The sequence below is a fragment of the Artibeus jamaicensis genome, unplaced genomic scaffold (assembly GCF_021234435.1).
Source record: "Artibeus jamaicensis isolate MK-2021 breed Jamaican fruit bat unplaced genomic scaffold, CSHL_Jam_final scaffold_474, whole genome shotgun sequence".
Classification (NCBI taxonomy): domain Eukaryota; kingdom Metazoa; phylum Chordata; class Mammalia; order Chiroptera; family Phyllostomidae; genus Artibeus; species Artibeus jamaicensis.
The window spans coordinates 27,962,572-27,980,394 of record NW_026522046.1 but is presented as its reverse complement, the minus strand read 5'-3'; the positions used below and the strand labels follow the sequence as shown (position 1 = coordinate 27,980,394).

At 40.9% G+C, this 17,823-nt stretch overlaps 1 protein-coding gene across 3 annotated transcripts; it reads right to left on the bottom strand.

Moving 5' to 3' along the window:
• Positions 1–5,806: 5,806 nt before the first annotated feature.
• Positions 5,807–15,953, bottom strand: CUNH3orf33 (chromosome unknown C3orf33 homolog). Of its 3 annotated transcripts, none has more exons than XM_037134402.2 (5): positions 15,615–15,953; positions 13,729–13,788; positions 9,001–9,148; positions 8,239–8,399; positions 5,807–6,216 (listed from the first exon to the last, which is right to left on the bottom strand). In XM_037134402.2, exons 1-5 carry the CDS (start codon positions 15,726–15,728, stop codon positions 6,196–6,198), a joined length of 504 nt encoding a protein of 167 aa, XP_036990297.2. In that variant the 5' UTR covers positions 15,729–15,953; the 3' UTR covers positions 5,807–6,195. The 3 variants fall into 3 exon arrangements, with proteins under 3 accessions (XP_036990297.2, XP_036990296.2, XP_036990298.2); XM_037134401.2 differs by having other exon boundaries at positions 5,807–6,596; positions 15,615–15,942; XM_037134403.2 differs by lacking the exon at positions 15,615–15,953 and adding an exon at positions 15,324–15,606 and having other exon boundaries at positions 5,807–6,596.
• Positions 15,954–17,823: the final 1,870 nt, after the last annotated feature.

Here is a 17,823-nt window from a genome sequence, read left to right as displayed (position 1 = left end):
TTAAAAAATGACGTTTTAGGCAGCAGATTCCCCAAGCTTTCCCAGTGGTTGGAAAGGTAAGCCAATGAGAAAGTTTCACAACTGAGGACTTCCGGCCAACATGGAGGCATAGGTGGACACACTGTACCTCCTCGCACAACTAAAATAAGGACAACAAAAAATTAGAAACAAAAAAACAGCCAGTACTGACAGAAAATTGAACTGTATGGAAGTCCAACAACCAAGGAGGTAAAGAAGAAACATTCATCCAGACCTGTAGGAGGAGCAAAGTTGGGCGGCCAGTGGAGAGGACTCACAGCAGAGGGGGCTGGAGGACCCAGTGCAGGGTGGAGGTGGTGGATCATGGAAGAACGCAGTGTGCAAGGAGGCTGGCAGGACCCGGTGGTCCCACATTCACACACAGATAAACCAGGAGAAACTGGGAAGCAAGACAGACCACACAACCCAGGGCTCCAGCGCCAGGAAATAAAGCTTCAAAACACTGATTGAAAACACCTGTGGGGGTAGAGGTGCTGGCATAAACTCTCAGCCTCACAGGCGAGTTCGTTGGAGAGACCCACGGGGTCCTGGAATGTACACAAGCCCACCCATGCAGGAATCAGCACCAGAAGGGCCTGATTTGCTTGGGGGCAGTGGTGGAAGTGACTGAAATCAGGCAGAGAACGTAGCAAATGCCATTGTTCTCTCTTGGCCCCCTCCCCCACAACCCAGCTACTGGGTTTCCCTGCCCTGGTGAACACCTAAGGCTCTGCCACTCACTAGTAACAGGTACGTTGAAACAAAAAAAATGGCCCAAGTAAAAGAACAGATCAAAGTTTCAGAAAAAAAATACAACTAAGTGACAAAGAGGTAGCCAACTTATCAGATGCATAGTTCAAAACACTGGTGATCAGAATACTCACAGAATTGGTTGAATTTGGTCACAAATTAGATGAAAAAATGAAGGCTACACTAAGTGAAATAAAGGAAAATATACAGGAAACCAATAGTGATGGGAAAGAAATTGGGACTCAAATCAATGGAGTGGACCAGAAGGAAGAAAGAAACATTCAATCAGAAAAGAATGAAGAAACAAGAATTCAAAAAAAATGAGGAGATGCTTAGGAACCTCCAGGGCATCTTTAAACATTCCAACATCTGAATCATAGGGGTACCAGAAGGAGAAGAGGAAGAGCAAGAAATTGAAAACTTATTTGAACAAATGATGAAGGAGAACTCCCCCGATCTGGCAAAGGAAATAGACTTCTAGGAAGTCCAGGAAACTGGACTTCAGAGAGTCCCAAAGAAGTTGGACCCAAGGGGAACACACCAAGGCACATCATAATTACATTACCCAAGATTAAAGATAAAGGGAGAATTTTTAAAAGCAGCAAGAGAAAAGGAGACAGTTACCTACAAAGGAGTTCCCTTCAGACTGTCAGCTGATTTCTCAAGAGAGACCTTATAGGTGAGAAGAGGCTGGAAAAAAGTATTCCACATCATGAAAGGCAAGGACCTACATCCAAGATTGATCTATCCAGCAAAGCTCTCCTTTAGAATGGAAGGGCAGATAAAGTGCTTCTCAGATAAGGTCAAGTTAAAGGAGTTCATCATCACCAAGCCCTTATTATATTAAATGTTAAAGGGACTTATCTAAGAAAAAGAAGATAAAAAACATGTACAGTAAAATTACAGCAAACTCACAATTATTAACAACCACACCTAAAACAAAAACAAACTAAACAAACAACCCAAACAGGAACAGAACCACAGAAATGGAGATCACATGGAGGGTTAGCAACAGGGGAGTGGGAGGAGGAGAGGAGAAAAGGTACAGAGAATAAGTAGCATAGATGGTAGATAGAAAATAGACAAGGGGAGGGTAAGAACAGTAGGGAAATGTAGAAGCTAAAGAACTTACAAGTATGACACATGAACTAAAGCAGGGAAATGTGGGTGGGAGAGGGTGTGCAGGGTGGAGGGGAGTGAAGGGGGGAAATGGGACAAACTTAATAGCATAATCAATGAACTTAAAAAAAAGGTTTCACAACCAAGAGACAAAAGAGGTCCTGGAGTAAGGAGGGGTGTGTGGAGCAGCAACCATCCCGTCCCTCTCCGGCTCACACAGGCAGGAGGTGGGCTTGACGTTAACATTTCGCTGCCCTTTCTGCAAGACCCAGGATGCCATACATCCTGTTTTCACTAGGTCAGGAAACAGTGATTATCTCTTTTGACATTTGCTAAACTACTGGACCTGCCAGCACCTTACATTCCTGAGACGGGAAGAAAGAAGCATAACAAAAAAGGAAAGAAAGAGAGAGGAAGCACGTGGTGGACAGCCTACATTCCCACTACGTAGTACACTTAGTATAAAAATACATGAAATTCCTTTAAGTTGAACTAATACCACGGGAAGTGGCAGGGCTGAAACAGACTTGCCAATCCATTCCTCCTCCCAACACACACACCCATGAATGGAGTGATTAAGTCCAGTCACTTTCCAAAAGCAAACTCAGTGCCCTTGCCATCCTGGAGGGTAGGGATCCAGAAGTAAAAGATCACAGCCCAGACTGCCTTGGGAGTTAAGTAGGTGAGGAGAGAAAGTGGTAAGAGTCTCTGAAGACAGAGGTCCCCTAGAGAGCACTCATGGAACAACTGTGACCAAATGTGTCAGAGAGAAGCCAGCATCTAGACACCAGTCTCATAGATGGAACTAACAGAAACATCAATACAGCAAACAGAAAGCAAATTGTAAGGAGACTTGGTTGTCTCTCTCCCCCTTTCCGGATGTTGCTAGAATATGCTTTCGGCTGCCCAACCACAACTGTGCCAGATCATATGTATAGACGCAGTTTTCACTCTCCTCCCAAGTTTTGTCCATCCTTACTCAGGATAAAGGGTGCTGCTGTCAACATCTCCTATATAAGAAGTATGATTGGGAAATAAATAAGTAAAACCTGAAAAAGGAAATGTGGATCTAGAAGAAAACAGATTGATAAGGGTCCTAAAAATCCAGTCCTTTAGGAAAATTAAGAACTAAATTCATTTGATAAATATATATTTAAAAAGTAAAAGGGTCTAGATATGCAAATGCCAAGGGGAAAAGGTGGTCATGGATCCTGTTTTGAAGACAGGAGGTAGATCAAGATGGACTATGGTCAGAAATTCAGCCTAAAAGGGATTTTCCCACTTTTCCAAATAGCCCTGTTATAAATATCTCCAGTGACAAAGATCTAGCCTCTCTGCAATTATCTAGCGTACTCTGCCTTTCGGCCATCAAACAAGCTTGTCTACAATAGACACCAGAGAGAAAAACAGAAAAGCAGAGGTTGTTGGCCCAGATGAAAGCCACTGGCCAATGGGATTCATCCTAGCCTTCAGGTAGGTATTAACACTGCTGCTCTTTAAGTGGAGAGCAAGAATATTCAGCACACAGTGACTGCACATGACAGAAGTCCTGTTGATCTATTTTTCTTGTCTGCCTTGTCCAAAAAATCAGAGTTCCCTCCTACAGCATCAAGGGAAAGGTTACACTGGACCATTCTAGTCATAGAAAGACCTGTACCAGCCTCACCTACACCTGCCTTAACTGGAAAGACAATTGTCCACTGGCTTTTGTGGCTTTCTTGATGAGCTGGTAAAGTCATCAAAACTAATTATAGTGAGAACTGACATCACTGGGAGGCAAACTAGAAATGCGAATGGCTCAAGAGGTTGCTACAAAACTAGTTTAAAATATTTATTTTAGCCTTGGCTGCTCAGTGGATTGAGCACTGGCTTGCAAACCAAAGGGTCACTGGTTCAATTCCCAGTCAGGGCACATGCCTGGGTTGCAGGCCAGGTCCCCAGTAGGGGAGGTGTACAAGAGGCAACCACACATTGATGTTTCTCTCCCTCTCTTGCTCCCTCCCTTCCCCTCTGTCTAAAAGTAAATAAATAAAAAATATTTATTTCAGTGTAAGTAAAAATAAAACATCCCCTTAAAACAAAACAAAAACCTATTGAGGCATTAGGCCCAGGTTATAGAGTCTAGCATGTAACTGTAAGAGTGAAATGCTTGTGATCTCTCTCTCTCTTAATTCTACCCTTCATTTCTCCCATGGCCTTCACGAAAATAGTTCCTGCATATAATTACAGATAAGCTAATTATTAGAGGCATTCTGCTTGAGACTTGAGCTTCTGGCAAAACTCTGCAGGAGCCTCAAGACCAGATTCAGATCAGCAGGACCAGAGACCAGGGAACGAGATTTAGAGATTTCACCGTCTTCCTTGGGCCCTCTGCTGGGGTCCAGGTGTCACACACCTCTTACCTGGCCCACTCTCCCTTCCCATTATGTAAAAGCAGCCTGAATTCTGGGCTCTCCTGGATTTGCAGAAGCTTTACGGCCCCATATTCACAAGCTGGCACTTTCTCCGTTGATAAACCTTTCCTTACTCCAAGTTGACATTTTCAATACTGGCCTTTTGAAGCATCAGATGCATGAACTTTGAATCGGTAACCTCTTATCCTCCACAAAGGTGATGAAATAAAATCACATTTAAAAGAAGACTCTTTTGCCCTGGCCGGTGTAGCTCAGTGGATTGAGCACAGGCCTGTGAACCACATGATCACGGTTCAATTCCCAGTCATGCCTGGGTTGTAGACCAGTTCCCAGCAGGGGACTCACGAGAGGCAACTATACACTAATATTTCTCTCCTTCTCTCCTTCTCTCCTTCCCTTCCCCTCTAAAGATAAATAAATACAATCTTTTAAAAAAATTTTTAAAAAGAATCTTTTGAAAATTTGTGACCTCACTTAATATTGGGAAATATGCTTTGTTATATACTTTTGAGATTTTATTTATTTTCTAGAGGGGAAGGATAGGAGAAAGAAAAATATTAATGTGTGTTCCCTCTTACACACCTCCTAATAGGGAGGGACCTGGGCTGTAACCCAGGCATATACCCTGACTAGGAATTGAACTCACAACCTACCTGGTTCACAGACCAGAGCTTGATCCACTGAGCTACACCAGCCAGGGCCACTTTGTCCTGTTATAACCAGGAGGAGTCAGGCAGCTGCAGTAAACTTCTCATTCTGTATTGTTGATTCTCACAGGAGCCAACTATTTGGACCAGACGATACCTCTGACTTTTATCAGGATCACGAGTCGTTAAGAAAAACGTGGGTATCCTGGATGTTAGGGGATCATCACCAGCACTGTCAGAGAAGTTGTGCCCTGTCGGCATGGTTTTAGCAGCAGGTATGTTTACGCCAAATCCTCAAACCAATGCAAACTGGCTTTAATTTAATATAAACAAATTTACTATCTCACGGGATTGAGCAGGTGGACAATAGATATTTCAAGGGTTAGCTACTTTAGGAGTTTCACAATGTCACAAGGCATCTCTATGCTTTCTACTCTCTGCTGCCATCCTAAACACATTTTTTATCCTCATGATTATCCCCATCATTATCTTCAAGACTTTGTACTCCTCCCCTGACTGGGGTAGCTCAGGGCGTTGGGCTTCTTCTTGCAAACTGAAAGGTTGCCAGTTCGATTCCTAGACAGGGCACGGGCCGAGGTGGCAGGCTGGGTTTCTGGTTGGAGACCCGTGAGAAGCAACCACACACTGACGTTTCTCTCCCCCTCTCTCTCCCTCCCTTGCCCTCTCTCTAAAATAAATAAAACCTCAAAAAACAAAAGCGTCTGTCCTCATGTAATAACAGCGAGAATTAGCCATTCTTTATTGCTAGGAAAGGTCTCAGAGAACTTCTCCAGGAGCAATGACCCAAATGCACAGACAGAAGCAGATGAGAGAAAAGAGCAGCTTCAGACATGAGTTATAAACAGTTCCTTTATTACAAATAATCAAGGCTGATAAAACTGGAAGACTATTCTCTTTAAACAAACATTAAATACCACTGTCCAAGATAACTAAAAATAACACAACCCACAGTTACACTTTCTTCAAAGACCAGCACTGCGTGTACATATCTTCCAACCTGGTAAATTCTTACCTGTTTAATTTTTCTTAGAAGTATATTACATTAATCACAATTGGTTTAAATTATTCTGGTATTATCTTTATAACAATTATCTCTTAAATATTTAAATACCATGAGAATACAACTTTGATCATTTCCGGGGAGGGGAGGAATCCCATTTTAAATCGATGAAAAATATCCATATAGTTCCACAGTTTACTCTTCTCACAGTAGGTCATCTCCAGCTCTAGGAATATTTCACCCTTTCCTACGAAAGTGTAAGCGACTCTTAAGTTCTCTGAACTTCAGGATTAATGAGTTGTCTTTCCACGTTTCCCAAGTATTTCTAAATTTGTCATAATAACTTTCTTTTTTCAGGTTGAAATCTGATCCAATTATTTTTAAATAACTGTCTTTTCTCCATATTTCTCTCCAGGAGCCTTTGAATTTTTCCAAATAACTTTCTTTTTCAAATTCTTCCTTCCATATTCCTTCTCCTTTTTTTAAGGCTGTTAATTCAGCTTTAAGTAAGTTCCTGTGTATTTTCCAATAGATTTTAGAATCATAATCTAACCCTTTAACGAGAACAGTTTTGCCAAGGCCTCTTCTCAAAATTTCTTCATTCAGACTCACACTAAAAAATCTACCCTTGAATAAAAAAATAACACAAACCAGTTAATTAAGAAAACTGATAGTATACCCATAATATCCACTTACGATATTATTTTTGGTCTAATCTTTATTTTTCTGTTACCATTTAGTGCCCTGATACTCCCCTCCCCCGTAATCTCCACAGTCCTTTTTCCTTTTTGCTCAATCCCTCCACCCCTTAGCCTCCCCCACAGCTGTCATTTACTTTAAAATCAGTCCTTCAGCAACTTTAGTCCTCCTGAGAAAAACAAAAAAGCCAGTTTCCCAAAGAACTTAAAACAGCTGTGTGAAATCCAAGAATTTCATTACTAAAAGAGGTCCTTACTCAAAGTCAATTGCCTGTTTTATAACATACTGTTCTCCACAGACTCGTTGGTCTCACCCACACAGGTACAGCAGCAGTAAAGTATATAAAAAGTGGTTTGTTGTTTGGTGGGGGATGGACCACAGGAGACAGGCAAAAGAAACCCAACAGCGGGCAAATGCAAGATGAACTGAATCATGATGGAACTACTAAATTTGGTTAATAATTCCAGTATTTGGAAAGGCACTGGCATGTAAATAAAATTTTTAAACACTTTCCACAAAATAATTAACATAAAAATAGGCGTGGCCTTAAATCTTCATCCTTCAGAAAATTCATTCATGGAATCCCGCACTTCCTCATGAGACTGGATAAATAGGACTTTTTTCTCCCCACTAATTTACAATATAAAGGAGATTCAGCTTAGCTATTTCTATAGTCCTTGAGGTATTTTACCCAATTATTAATGGTTTCTTAGCTTCATCAGACAAGTAATTTATGGTTAAATTCTAAAAATGTGAAAACTCCAGGTTTAAAGTAGGAGATATTTTCTAGGACTAAAGAAAAAGTAACCTTTTCCGCCTTTAAATGAAGTAACTTCTGGTGTATGATACTGAAGAGTTAGCAGAGTTATAAAATGTTTATCATATTTTCTCAATCATTTAAAATGCTCATTCCCTTAAACCGAAATCAGAATAATTAAAATTCAATCTCACACATTAGTAAAATCCACCGTATGTACCGGTAAATTACCGCAATACACACACTGCCTAGGGGGGTCACTGGCCAGGAAGCTATGTCAGGTAAAACACGTAAGGTGAGGTCTGGACTCAGGAGGCGGGGAGAGCAGGCCTGAGTGTAGGCTCCCCCACTTGGCCACCCTGCGTCCCATCTGTGAATGGGAATAAAAACAGTGACTTCATTGCTCAGAGACTGAGCAATGTCTACCTTCAACAAATACCCTTGCTTTTTGTAGTTTTCAGTTGACAAGCACCATTCAACAAATGGTTCCTAATATTAAGTGTGATATCATATTCCCATAACATAAATAAATATATAAACAGTCTCCTTAAATTAGCAATGTCCTGAGGCATTAATAATTTTAAGTGTTTCCTTTTTCTTAATTTTCTTTTTTTTAATATACATATAACTAAAATTTTATAACAAAATTTATATATGAAATAAATACCCGGTTCTCCAACTATAATCATGAAGAATAGTAGTTTAAAAAGGAGAAACATATTCAGGCCTACCATATATCCAAGGTTTTCATTAATGATATAGGTAAGCATAAATAAAATACAATATTGCTCATTATTTCTTCACACCACTTACCTTATTCACTAAAAGGTAGCAAACGAGTGCTGAATTCTCCTTTCCAAGAAGCTGGAACCAAAGTGGCTGGGAAGGTCTCAGTTCTTTGCACAACCACACCTTCCCAGCGTCAGTGAGCTCCACTCCGGCCAGCCTGACCAGCAGAACACCACGTGGCTCCTCTGAAAAGGTCAGACAGAAGTGAGTGCAGCTGCAATGCTATGCTGTGAATGCGACTGAAACATCATTTAACTCCCAAAAAACCAACCGGATATATTCTGTTCATGTATACATGCCCAGACTCTCTCCAAATGTAAGTCTGTTTATTTCTCTATTCAGACTCTCTCCAAATGTAAGTCTGTTTATTTCTATATTCAAGTTTTCTTTTAAAACAATGCAAGTATATAACAGATGGAATAATTTCAAAAACCCATTACAGTAAGCTTCACAACAGGATGTACAGTTTACGTGAGGTCTAACCAGTTTACCTTAAAAAAAAAAACTTCCAGATTTTTTTTATATATATACACATAGGGTCCACCAGAAATAACTCCTGCTTGAGTGTGGTTGGTAGGGTACGTGAATGCCTCGCATGAGATGGACAGCAATTTGAACCTTTACCTAAAACATCATATGATAGCTTCAGTATCATTGTTATGTTACAGAATCAGATGCTTATAATTCTGTAATAAAAGATTTTGTAATTAAATGGGGGTGTTATTTGTGCCAGACCCTGTGTGTGTGTGTGTATGTGTGTGTGTCTTATCCTTGCATCTTACTTACTTCTCCATGAAGATATAATCGGTAAAGTAATAGGTATGTGCTCAATTTCTAAACCATCCTCGGTTATTCGGTGTAATTGTCCACGTAGTTTAACATTCTTTCTTATAAATTCTACCGGAATATCTGAAGAACTTGTAAATTTTGATGTCTGACGATTTACAAGGAGAAAAATACAATGTTTTGTTATTATTTTCACTTTAAATTTAAGTGTGTCAAATTGTTATTTAAACATTTAAGAAGACAACCACTGAAAAATCTTTATTTGGTTCTAAATTTTATATTAATATTTTAACATGGTTTAATTGAAAGTCCTGAGGACATTTCTTTATAAGCTGCCAGCTGCCAGCAGGGAGGGGGCCATGGTGGACAGAAGGGGAAGGGACTGGTCAAAGAACATGTATGAATGACCCGTGGACACGGACCACAGTGTGGGGATTGATGGCAGCAGGGCGGTGTGCTGGGCGGAGGAGGGCAAAGGGGAAACACTGGGGTAACTGTAATGTAATGAACAAGGGTAATAAAAAAATAAAGATAAAAAAGAACATTCTTTAGAAATCTTTGTCGCTACTTTACTATTTTAGGGTGCCTTATAGAGCACATCAGACAGATTCCTAACTTTTAAAAGCTAATATTCTCCAAATATGATGTAGTTCATAACAAAGAAGTGACTATGATGAGTGCAGATCTGTACCAGGCACCACACAACTCCAGTTAAATGGTCACTGTCCTGCTGGGCAGATGTGCGGTCTACTCATGCAGGTCCAGCTGGGAAAACCTAAACAAAGCTGAGTCAAATTAAATTAGAACTCTTAATCGACAAGACTTTCATTCTTCTTCTATTTTTATCTTGTAGGAGGAAAAAGACCAAAAAAAAAAAAAAGATCCACATTGGAGATGTAATTAAACACCTAACACCTAATGCTAATGCCCTGGAGTTAGTTGACATTTATAACTATGTCTTCCACATTAACAAGATTACGGGGACACGCGGACGAGCTTCACTCATAATCATGGCTATGTAAGAACTTCACATACGCTGCTGGATAAATTAGTACCCAACTTTCTAAGCCAGCAAAGTTGAACTACACATTACCCCAAAAATCCACACAAGAAACATATTGCAGCAGACAAATCTAGAATGCAAAACATTCGATGGGACAAACAAGTTGGTTGCTCTAACAAATCAATGGCTTGTGGGGAAAAATAGAAAGTGTAGATTGTTATAAAATACATGAGATCAGAGATACAACGAATAAGTATAATATCCAGACCATTTGAGTCCTGGTTTGCATAAGTCATCTATTTAAAAAAGACCTCATTTAGACAATCAAGGAAATTTTAATACGGACTGGGTCTAAAACACTAAGGGATTACTAAATGTCATGTGCGGTAATGTTACAGGGCAAACTGGCATTACGATCCTCTTGATGCAGTACAGTAAGAAGTATACACCACCTTCTTGTTCACACTAAAGCTAATGAGGACACACAAAATCCCAGACCGTGGGACATTCTACAACACAACTGGCTTGGACTCTTCACCAATGACAATGTCACAAGAGACAGAAATTAAAAATAGGTGGTGACAATTTTCCTGATTAAAGAAGACTAGAGAGACATGACAATGCAGGATCCTTCACGCAATCTTCAGTTAGGGAAAACAGCTACAAAGGATATTCTGAAAGCAAATCTGAATATGACCGGTATCTTAGATCATATTACTACAAAAAATGTTAAATTTAATTGATAGAATTAATATTTTTAAAATATTTTTATCTATTTATCTTTAGAGGGGAAGAGAAGGAGAGAGGGAGAGAAATATCAATGTATGGTTGCCTCTCCTGCGTCCCCTGCTGGGAACTGGCCTGCAACCCAGGCATGTGCCCTGACTGGGAATCGAACCACAAAACATTGGTTTGCAGGCCTGTGCTCAATCCACTGAGCTACACCAGCCAGGGGGATAGAATTAATATTAATGTGGTTATGCAGGAACATATTCTTGTTTTAGGAAGTATACTGTGAAGTATTTATGGGCAAGTTTCCTGACGTCTGCAATCTGCTTTCAAATGGTTTCACAGAGGGAGAAAGAGAAAGCACAACTGGAACAAATGTTAACAGCTGGTGAAGCCAGATAAAAAGTAGGTGAGTGTTACAGACTTTTTCTAAAGAAAACATTGGGGGTGGGGAGTGGGATAGAGAAGGACTGTGGATCTACCCTCAGCATTTAAGAATGTGGCACCAAAGCAAACGCAAAGCAATACTCAAAGAATGTGGAATATGCAGCTCTGGCCGGTGTAGCTCAGTGGATTGAACCCAGGCTGCAAACCAAAGAGTCACAGGTTTGATTCCTAGTCTAGGGCACATGCCTGGGTTGTGGGTCAGGTCCCCAGTAGGGGCCACATGAGAGGCAACCACACATTGATGTTTCTCCCCTCTCTTTCTCCCTCCCTTCCTCTCTCTCTCTCTAAAAATAACTAAATAAAGACAAAAATATAAAAAAAGAATGTGGACTATGCAGAATGTAAATAAAAGAGAGGAGAAATCCTAAATAAAGAGTTTAAATGAATCACCTGACGAAAGCTCTTTATGAAAAGTCTGTGGGAAAAAGAGAAACATAGGTTAATGTCCACAGAGGTGATACACAACAGTGACACTGATGATGTCACTCTAGGAGTAAGCCATGAGCCTCTCACGGGATCACCACTGACCTGTCCACCACTGACCTAAATGAGAGAGAGCGTAAGGATGAAACATCAGTGTGCTCTGATGCTTGGAAGGGTATCAACACTGTCAGAGTGAGTTTTTAAAAAGATCTTGGGGGGGGGGGCTGGGATGGGAATAAAAGACAGAAAACTGTACTTGAACAACAATTAAAATAAATAAATTTAGAAAATAAATAAGTAAAACAATTATAAAAACCTAAAGTAAATAAATAAATAAATAAATAAATAAATAAATCTTGAGTCTGGCTGCTGTGGCCCAGTGGAATGACAGCCTGAGAACCAAAGGGTCTCTGGTTCAGTTCCCAGTTGGGCACATGCCTGGGTTGCAGGCCAGGTCCCCATAAGGAGGCATATTAGAGGCAACCACACATTGAGATTTCTCTCCCTCTCTTTCTCTCTCCCTTCTCCTCTCTAAATATAAATAAATAAAATCTTTAAAATAAAAAAATAGGAAGATCTTGACAACGAGAATGCCAGGCTACAATGTAAATGCCTTCCCCTGCACTATACCCCAAACCAGTGAAGGGTAGAAGGAATAAGCTAGCAGGAGCATATGTAAAAAGAAGTTAGAAGTCTTAGTGAACTGTGCACTCAAAGTGAGTGAAAGTACGATGAAGCTACCAAAAAAAGGACAAACTCCCTTCTGCTTCTGCCTTCCTGCTGTCCTTCACCAAGCTGATTGAAGTATATTTTTCTTTTTTAAAGATTTTATTTATTTATTTTTAGAAAAGGGAAGGGAGGGAAAAAGAAAGGAAGAGAAAACTCAGTGTGCGGTTGCCTCTTGTGTGCCCCCCACCAGGGACCTGGCCTGCAACCCAGGCATGTGCCCTGACTGGGAATCAAACTGGCAACCTTGGTTCGCAGGCCCACGCTCAAATCCACTGAGCCACACCAGCCAGGGCTGATTTAAGTACATTTTTAAGGGTTACCAAGCAAAATGACCCCTCAGCACTGTTGTTACCCAAATTCTTAATCAGATCATTTAACATTCTGACAATTTGGAAACCTTCAAAATACATGACATATATAGATTTTTAAGATTAAGAAAGAAAAAAGTAGGATGAAAAGAACTGAAGTCTCAAAATTCTGGTCATATATATATTCTACTAAAAATAAAATATAAAATATGTATAAATAAACATATACATATATTATTTTAAATAAATGATTTACAAAATCATGGAGAGGTAAGAGAGAACCTATTAGCTATAAGGTTAAAATACGATTGAGTCATTTATGAAAAGAAAGATAAAAGTGCTGACATGGGGAGTCAGGGGGAAAGACAGCAGCTGGAAAAGATGTAGCACAGTAATACTTGCAGTTAATCTATGATAATATAAAACAATGAGATAATAAATGTAGGAAATTAATACACATAGAAGCAATAAATCCATGTGAGACCGTAATATCACACTATAATATCACACTAAGATTACATCCAATAGCAAGTAGTTATAAAAAAACCTTATAAATCTTGATGAATCAAATGAATTTCCACCATGTTTATTAGTAAAACACTATTGAAAGTGCAAAAAAATATGGTAGCTGAAAGCATAAATTATTTTGACACTGCACCTTTTGCTTTATTCATTGAACAACAATCTTAAAGACTGTTGCAAATCAGAGCAAGCATAAATTATTCAGTGAAAGGGACATAATTCTGCTATGATCTAAATCTAAAACCACTATAGAAAGTTTTGAGATATTCCAGTATCTGAAATGCAAATTTAGTGATTATACCATCCTAGCAAACTAAATTCTTTCGGATTTATTTTTAAGCATGAAGAAAGTGATGATGGAAATACATGCTGTGAAATTACTTCCCGTAAAATACAGAGGATGTGTGACTGTTAAAACAAGATCTTAATTGTTCATTGTTGTAAAATACTATTTAAATGTTTCTAATATGAATACCAAAATGCTACACTGCTTGAGATAAAAACTGAAGTGAGAAAAAATTAACAGTCTATTGTTTCCCACAATGCCTTGTTCATTTTTCAACTCACCAGTCGAACACTTCTTAGAAGCAACACTATTCCAGCTGCAGCCATTATGGTGCTGAAGTTCTTCAGAAAAAGATTTAATGATTAATTCTAATTATTATTCACAACAGTGAAAGTATTAATTGGGGATAAAAAATTACTATCCTGTATCTAACCATCCAAGTAAGGCACATGGCTCAACTAAAGCCCCACTTATTCCAAAAAAAAATCTTTAACTGCCCACCTAACTATTAATTTTCCCCTTTCCCCCACAAACAATCTGGCACACACAGTAATTGCTCACATTATATTGCATTGTTCTCTATTAACTGTATTCCTTTAACCCTCAGTTCCTTGAAAGTGAGGGTGAGTTTAAGACTTCATGTGTAATGACCACAGTAACTCACAGAATCCTGAGTCTACAGTGGGAATTTAAGTATTTGGTAGAAAACTCAACCACCAAAATGTTAAAAATACAATACCTTGGAAAATACATGTGAGGTAGCAGTTGAGAAAAACTTACGATGTTTTCATAGCATTTCATTGAAAAGAAATCGACCTAAAGGAGTTTCATTAAAAAACAAGAACCTTGCAACCCCCTGAACAAAAGTGAGAATCTGACATGCTTTCCTTGATAAATACAGCTAGGTATTATAAAAAGTGAAGTTGCAAGCATACATGATGTACATGCTGTCATGAGTTATTTGCAATAATATATCTCTCCACTAACTTAAACGCTGTTTCCTTTCCCAATCTTACTGAAGTCGTTTTTCCATTTAAAATAATCCATGCATCTCTTCCTGTTCACCTGAAAGACTGGTCAATTAACACGTATACACATACCTACCACCATTCATTAATGCAGTAAATATTATCTGGCACCAAGTGGTAGGCAGTGCTTTACGGACTGGAGCTCCCTCCACTCCTGGGAGTGAGACCAGGCATCGTCCCAGTCGCCCTGTGTGCTGCTTGGCTGCAGAGGATTTGCAAGGCTGCTCATCCTACCCAAATTCTCAGCAGAGTCGGCCATTCCTTCTGTTAGGACACCTGGTTTTCCTCCTCCTCCCTCACCGTTCCTTCCTAATCTTTGCTGACATTCTTCTTTTCACTCCCGAATTTCTAGCTATTAAGAGAGTCCTGCAGGCCTCACTTTGAAACTAGGATACTTCAGTTTTTCTGACTCGCTCCAAAATGTCATCCAAGCTTTAAATACTTCTTCAGGCCTACGCAGCTCATTCCCAAAGGTACAGTCCAGTTCTGATGTCCCTTCAACACGAGACTCATATCCAGTTGCCTAGAACATATCCAACTATGTTTAGAAGTCCAGTGACCGTGTTCGAGTTCACACAGCTCTGTTTAAAGTCTAATAGGCATCTTCAAGTTCACGTGTCCAAAAAGTCCTCTAGATTATCCTAACAAAACATTTACCCCCAACTACTACATACCAGGAACTTCTGCCAACATATACCCAGGGGGAAGCTGCCCTGATTCCTCCATTCCTTTGCACCCCACAAGCACATCATTCACACCACCACCACCAATGAGGTCTTAGCCACAATCCTCTCTAGCCTGGTCGCCTCAAATGTCCCTCCCTTCCTAGAACTTCAGTGGCTTCTTACCTCACTTAAAAATAAAAATAAAATAAAGAAACCTCTTCTCTCCCCAGGCCTACACGGCCTACATGCTCCGCCCTCCGCAACCGCTCTAAAGACCCGCGGGCACCGCTCTCTGGGGAGTCCCGGGACCCAGCACAGTGCGGGCAGGAACCGGGCAGCGCCGGCCTCCCGGGCCCGCCGAGCCTGCCCCTCGCTGCCTCGCCTCCTCGCCCACGCGCGCCTGGGCTTGTGGCCGCCCAGCGCTGCCCACGGCCCGGCCCGCCCACCACCTCCCTGCTGGCTGGGTTGCGATACCCGGACGAGGCGCAGGTGGTCATCCGCCCACTGCGACAGCCTCGCCACCACATTGGGCGATGCTCCGTCTTGGTCGGCAGAAGGCGAGGCCCCGGCTCCGGGCCGCCCCGCCATGTTCCCGGCTACCGGCGAGCCCGAGCCACGCTCCACGGGCGGACAGCAGGGGGCGCCGCGCTCCTCGGGCTTTTCGGGGCGCCAAGCGCTGGGAGTGGCTGGACGACCTGCTTCCCTCCTTCTGTCGCCGGTGGGCGGGCCTCCCAACCCGTTAGAAGACACCCTAGCAGTGACGACTCCACACTTTGCAGGGTTTTCCTACAGCGCGGGTGATCCCTATGGGACATGGGTAAGGACTGAAGAGTTCTGGACCACGCTAGTGAGAAGATGATCAGTCTGTGATTTCAATTAACCCAGCTGCAGTCTGGGTTTCGTAGGTGCCATGCAAGAAGGAAAATTGAAGTTCATTCCTCCACTTACAGCAATAATTCTTTGCGCTCATTGAGATGACCATGCCACTGAACTGTGCCCTGTTCACCTGCCCCATCTAGTAGTCTTCAGTTCCCATCTTTTCCAGCTTGGTCTGTTTCAGCCTTATAATCACTCTTGAAAATAGCCTCAACTCCACCCCCCCCCCACCTTCTTGGCACATGCCTGGCAAAACCCTCACATTGGATTACACCCAACGTGCACCAAACAGTTGGAGTCCAGTATGGAGAGATCTTCAGCTTTTTTCATGGTAAACTGCAAATGTAGACTTTTACATGAAATCAGTTTTGAAATTAAAGTGAAATGTTGGCAAAACATTGTGATGGGCATAGAATGTGTTAAGGTGGAGACTACAGGCTTTCTGTGCATTATTTCTGCTTTAATGGCTTTCTTTTTAAAATAGTTTTTTTAAAATAATTTTTGAAAGATTTTATTTATCTTTAGAGGGGAAGGGAAGGAGAGAGGGAGAGAAGTATCAATGTTTGGTTGCCTCTGGTGCGTCCCCTGCTAGGAAATATCAATGTTTGGTTGCCTCTGGTGCGTCCCCTGCAACTCAGGCATGTGCCCTGACTGGGAATCTAACCACAGTCCTTTGGTTCTCAGGCCCGTGCTCAATCACTGAGCTACACCAGTCAGGGCTAATGGCTTTCATTATGCTTTAAGTAACGTCAACATTCTTTAGGATCATGTACAAGATACTGGATAATCGAGACCCTAGCTATCTTTTTTCTACTCCCTACTTCATTCGTTATGCCTCAAGCACACTGAGTACACTGACCTTATGTTCTTCACACATGCCAAGTTCATACCTATCTTACAGCTTTGTACTTACTGTTCCCTTTGCTTAGAACACCCTGATCTCTCCTCCCCTTGAGTCTCTCCGCCTTGCCACCATCATCAGCCTGGCTTCTTATCCTCAGTTTAAGTATCATAGCCACAAAAGGCTTTTCTAAACACTTAATCTCAAAGTAGGTCATCTCCATACATGACATAAAATTGAATTTGTAATTTTATGGACTGACAAACAGGCTTTCTTTTTATTCCCTTCCTTCCCTACTAGTTTGTAGGCCAGGGACTGTGTCTCTTTACCGTGTCTATGTATATGCCTGAATAGCCAGAGCCAAGCGTAGTTGCTGATACATAGAAGAATCTTATTAAATATTAGCTGAATGAGAGGCACCCTCTTCAATTCTCTATGGCAAGATCTCTACCTCTCCTTCCTCCTTCGTTTTGTCCACCTCCTCTTTCCTTCTCCATATTCTTCCACACCAGTTCAGTCCTACAGCCTTTAGGAAAAACAGAACTAGTAACTACAGTGCACATGAGGAATTAGAGTAGCAGTCAAGGTAACTATATAGCAAAATATAAAATACTGCATAAGTGTATTTTTGTTTATAACTCTTTGCTTCTCCTGTATGATTTCAAATACTAGATAAAACAATAATAATAAAACTGTGATGGGCTAGTGTATAAAGATAGGGTTTGTATAACAATAATAGCATAAAGGAGGGAGGAGGAAACAAAATGATACTGGACAGTTTCTGTATCCTATTGAAATCTATTTGCATGCACTTTGTGTAAATTATACCTTGATTTTTTTTTTAAATAGGTGGTGGGAGGCTTTTGGGTAGAAGACACAAGGAACCCTGGAACCTCAAGCCAGTTGTTGGGCAATGGCGACGAGGAAATGCAATACAGTTAGGACTTACATCTAGAACAGTTTGGG

Bases quoted from the DNA above. Each gene is read 5' to 3' on its own strand.
- CUNH3orf33 (XM_037134401.2), bottom strand. From the start codon at position 15,728: ATGGCGGGGCGGCCCGGAGCCGGGGCCTCGCCTTCTGCCGACCAAGAC. The intron at 9,149-13,728 runs GTGAGTTGAAAA...GTAAATCGTCAG, and splicing joins TTCTAAGAAGTGTTCGACTG to ACATCAAAATTTACAAGTTC. The intron at 6,597-8,238 runs GTAAGTGGTGTG...TTTTTATTCAAG, and splicing joins GCTACCTTTTAGTGAATAAG to GGTAGATTTTTTAGTGTGAG.